This window comes from Montipora foliosa, chromosome 6 (assembly GCF_036669935.1).
Source record: "Montipora foliosa isolate CH-2021 chromosome 6, ASM3666993v2, whole genome shotgun sequence".
In the NCBI taxonomy this organism is placed as follows: domain Eukaryota; kingdom Metazoa; phylum Cnidaria; class Anthozoa; order Scleractinia; family Acroporidae; genus Montipora; species Montipora foliosa.
This window is the reverse complement of record NC_090874.1, coordinates 13,844,496-13,849,495: the sequence shown is the minus strand read 5'-3', so window position 1 is coordinate 13,849,495 and position 5,000 is coordinate 13,844,496. Positions and strand designations below refer to the sequence as shown.

The following is a 5,000-nucleotide window of genomic DNA, read 5'->3' as shown; positions in this document are numbered from 1 at the left end:
TAATCAAGTGAAGCTGTGATCTTCGCAGTTATGAGAGCAATTTTTGCAATTGCGTAGAGAAGCCTGAAAAATTCAGGACTTCAACGGGGTTTGAACCCGTGACCTCGCGATTCCGGTGCGACGCTCTAACCAACTGAGCTATGATTCATTTCATATACCATTTCAACATAAAATTAAGCCAGAAATTAGTAAAAAGCTTAAAAAAATGATAAGTTCTATTTAGTGACCACGCCCTCAAAGGATAACGGGTAATTTTCAATTTTTGTATTATTAGCATTTTTTACTTGATTCCTTCAAAATATGCTTAGACACAATAAACAAAGTACTAAATTACACATTCGTACCCCTGGATTGTGCTTCTGATCTTAGTCAACGAGGCCTGTCGAACTATAAGTTGATAAGTAGATCAGTTAATCGCCTGATACGAATGCGAAGTATTGTTGCTTAACCAAACGTGCAAATATGCTATTTACGGGTTGCAAACACAACCAATGTATTACATCGTGGGTACTTGCCCTTTCTTTCACTAGGAGTTCATGTAGGAATCTAAACGCCTAGTTCCTCAGTATTTACGTATGAATCGATCTATAAGTAAGGCATTATATACCTCTTTCATAATTACGGCCAAATAAAATATTCTTCTGTTTTAACGCTAATAAACCTTTCTAGCCTCGCTACGACGAGCAAATTTTAAAATAATATTTGTTTCAAAACGAGGGCAGTAGGTCTAATTAACGTAACATTGAATACAAAAGAATGTAAACATGGTCGCTATTTATGAAAGTGGTCTATGCTCACGTTCGAATTAGGATGTTTACTATTACAGACACATCATATACTCCCTGACATATTCCAGAACCCAAATTTCACCCCGACGAACGCACTTATGTACCTATCATTAATAATACCGTGACACCGTAGCAATTCCTTCATCCCGCCAGATTTAACACTTCTGTTTCTTACTATTCATTTCGTCATTTAATCCTATAACAGCGATTATATAATCCAGATCAAGGACATCTAAATAAAGTATTGACACTAAACCGTGCAACATCAGTGGTTATTCACGTTACTCAAGACTAAAATACTTCATCCCTTGCAGTGTATTACATTTTGTAAGAACGATGGCCACATTGCGGTTAAATTGACCTTGCGTTTCTTTTAGTTTCTGTTTGGAGTGGTACACCATCGTAACCGCCATGACCAAACTGTGTACTCACAACGCCCTTTTCGTATTCAGTACTGATTTGTTCTTTCCGCTTCAATATCAATTGCTCCGTTTGTAAACGGCCACTCCTCTAATATGGCCGTGGACACATTGAATTCTATATTTAACAGCGAGGGCAGCTGTAGTGAAATTGTAACTTTGACTTGGCTTAGCTGTCGGTTAGATGTTGTTGATGGAAACGATTTCTTTTTTGTGTTTATTTTAGTGCAAAGTTAGATCACAATCCGCTATTGGTGTGAAGATCAGTCAAGTGCCGGAATTCACCTACTGTCAGCAGCAGTTCTTGATAGAAACACAGAAGGTCAACGAAGAACGAAGTCTTATGAAACAAAAAGAAGTCCGAAGCAAAGAGAAGCCTTGCAAATGCAAGGAGTGTGGGAAGTGTTTCAGTCAAAGAAGCAATTTAATAAGACATAACAGAATACGTAGCGGAGAGAAGCCATATGAATACAAACAATGTGACAAGTGTTTTAGTAAAGCAGTAAATTTAAGGACACATGAAAAAGTCCATACTGGAGAGAAGCCTTATGAATGCAAACAATGTGGCAAGTGTTTCAACCGAGCAGAAAGTTTAAAGAGACATGAAAGAGTCCATACTGGTGAGAAGCCTTATGAATGCAAACAATGTGGCAAGTGTTTCAGTCAAGCAGTACATTTAAGGACACATGAAAGAATCCATACTGGAGAGAAGCTTTATGAATGCAAACAATGTGGCAAGTGTTTTAGCCGAGCAGAAAGTTTAAAGAGACATGAAAGAGTCCATACTGGAGAGAAGCCTTATGAATGCAAACAATGTGGCAAGTATTTTAGCCGAGCAGAGCATTTAAGAACACATAAAAGAGTCCATACTGGAGAGAAGCCTTATGAATGCAAACAATGTGGCAAGTATTTTAGCCGAGCAGAGCATTTAAGGACACATGAAAGAGTCCACACTGGAGAGAAGCCTTATGAATGCAAACAATGTGGCAAGTATTTTAGCCTAGCAGAAAGTTTAAGGACACATGAAAGAGTCCATACTGGAGAGAAACCTTATGAATGCAAACAATGTGGAAGGTGTTTTAGTGTGATAAGAAATTTAAAGAGACATGAAAAAGTCCATACTGGAGAGAAACCTTATGATTGCAAACAATGTGGTAACTGTTTTAGCCGAGCAGAAAGTTTAAGGATACATGAAAGAGTCCATACTGGAGAGAAGCCTTATAAATGCAAACAATGTGGCAACTGTTTTAGCCGATCAGAAAGTTTAAGGGCACATGAACGAGTCCATACTGGAGTGAAGCCTTATGAATGCAAACAATGTGGCAAGTGTTTTAATCAAGCAATAGAATTAAGAACACATGAAAGAGTCCATACTGGAGAGAAGCCTTATGAATGCAAACAATGTGGCAAGTGTTTTAGCCAAGCAATAACGTTAAGGAGACATGAAAAAGTCCATACTGGAGAGAAGCGTTATAAACGTAGTAAGCGGACGGGAAAGTCTTTTCGCAACAGAAGAAGTGTCAGGAATCATGATAAAGCACGAGAAAGTTCAAATGAACCCGAAGTAGAGATTCTTTGCACTCGCACTTGTCAAGAACATAGTTCAAACCAGGGTGTAAAACACATCTGTTGGCTTTGCCAGGAGGAGATGAGCAGCGAGGAGCTTCTTCTTGCACACTACCAAAATCATATGACGTTTGAGGAGCCTTCAACCTGAACCAGAGAAGGTGTCTTGCCTAATTTTTGTTATGGTTATCACTCAGTATTATTATTTCCTCATTTATGACTTTATAAATATTAATCTTCTATACGCACATTTTTCACCTTCGTTGGACGTTGCTTCCCTGTCAAATACGATCAGCATTTTTAGGCTACAGTTTTGAAATTGCACTATTGTGTGCATCTAAACACAGTGTATTTTGCGTTGCACAGGGTCAATCTTTGAGCGATGGTTTTTTTTAAATTAAGGAATGGGCGTCTTGAACCACAGGATTCCCAAACGTAATGTTAATGTGATGAAGATGAAGATATATACAAGGTTAAAAAGCTATGAAACAAAAGTCATGACAAAACCGAACGTTTTTTTTTTACTTTGAGACTTTGCATTTTTATAGTATTAACTTATTCCTGAAGGAAACAACGAGATGAAGCTCTTGAAAGCAGGGTTTTCTGGGGAAACGATAAGTGGGAGACGACTTGACATCGTTTAGGAAGTTCAAAAGCCCAGATAACGAAGCCTTGCATCCTTTGAACTAGGTAAGATACACTTAGTGAAAAAAGTCATAAGGTATGGAGAAGGAAGTTAAAAGTGTCTCGACAAAGTGGGAAAGACACATGCCGCTCGGATAATGAATTTGAATCTAAAATGGTGCACTGTGTGATTGGGGTCCCTGGGTCTCTTTCATCTTTTCATGATACAGGTTGTATCAGTCGACGGGAATGACTTCAGCCGACCGAAGTTGAGTTTTGTAGCGATCTCATGCAAGGATTTTTATGGGCGACCGATATACACATTAGAAAGCATCTTCAGTCTTGACAATTTTTCTCATGTCTGAATGTAAATATGCCAAAGGTAGATTGCTTCAAGCATCCCGTCCAGGGGAGAGTAGCATCACTCTTAGTCGTTTAATTACTACGTAAACTAGTACACGCTCTGGCCGTGCGTTGTGTGTGAGCAGTGTTAGCCCCCTAGTGACCCCTCTGTGACTGAATCTTCCTTTACTATTGCCAGTTATTGGTCAAGTCCATTTGCAACCACTCGTTCTATGCTGAACAATGTTTTCATTTGTAAAGATCCCGCTATTTTTTGATCATCAAAATTGAGGGGAGGGGTGGTCTTCATTTTCCATTTGAAATGCCCAAGCTTGTGTGAGCTCCACACTTGCGTTACTAGTAGTGTTATAGAACCAATTTGATGAGGTTCAGCCCTTGCAGTTCGCACTTTTTAAGCAGAAGGAAATGTATAGGTCGCGCATATGGTGAAAGCTGGGCATAATAATGAATCAAAAATAAACAAACATTGAAATTGTAGGCCTGGCCTCCGTTTTCGGGTATTTTAACGCCTATGTATTGTGTAGTATTCTTTTGTTTTGAAACTCAAATTCGCATGATACAACAATTGTGCGAGACACAAGCCAAAGGTGCTGGGCGCCCTTGTTAGTTCACGGTCACTGCACGATCTATAAATGCCAGTATGACTCTATTTCAGAGACTTCGTCTGACAATATTTGTTACCTGTTAAAAGCGACTCACAGCTAACAACCCAAATTGTGCGCAGTGTTTACCTGTTGATCTATAGTCAAGCTGACTTAACCATTTTCCCGGACCGACATTCATTTGCTGTTGCTACTTGTGAAGTTGTAATGAAATGTGAAGGTCCGACGACAAAATTGCAGTGCAGTGGAAAAACGTGGAAAAAGCAAAAAAGAGAAAACCTAAGTGATAAAAGTAAATAAATAAAAAATGGCTTTTGTGGAAGATTGAGTTACAGAGAAATCTTGCCCAGATCTTGAACTCTGAGTAAGTAGATCACATTAAACCCGAAAGTGGTAAAGGCGATTTACTGTGTGGACTTCTACTTCTATGCGTTTACATTTAAGACTTGAATCAAATGACCTTACGGATGGCTGCGACAAGAGGAAGTTAAGTTTGGCCTCTTTTCGTGCTTTTTTATATTATAACGGTTTTGATCCCTTAAAGCGACATTTACCACGATTTACTTACTGTTTCTAATGATTTCACATGATTTACCACGGTTTTGTAACAAGAGCAAAATAATAAAAATTGCTTCTCA

The 5,000-nt window shown here is 38.7% G+C and overlaps 2 protein-coding genes across 3 annotated transcripts in view; both read left to right on the top strand.

The window, feature by feature from the left end:
- The window catches only part of LOC138006755 (zinc finger protein 709-like), an 18,903-nt gene extending 15,454 nt beyond the window's left edge, over positions 1 to 3,449 (top strand). The window contains exon 2 of the mRNA XM_068853264.1: positions 1,434 to 3,449. Within this exon, the coding sequence (XP_068709365.1) occupies positions 1,551 to 2,924 (1,374 nt within the window). The 5' untranslated portion in view covers positions 1,434 to 1,550 and the 3' untranslated portion in view covers positions 2,925 to 3,449. The remainder of the gene's footprint in view (positions 1 to 1,433) is intronic.
- Positions 1 to 5,000, top strand: part of LOC138006744 (zinc finger protein 709-like) — a 108,513-nt gene that overhangs the window by 69,772 nt on the left and 33,741 nt on the right. The window lies entirely within an intron of this gene.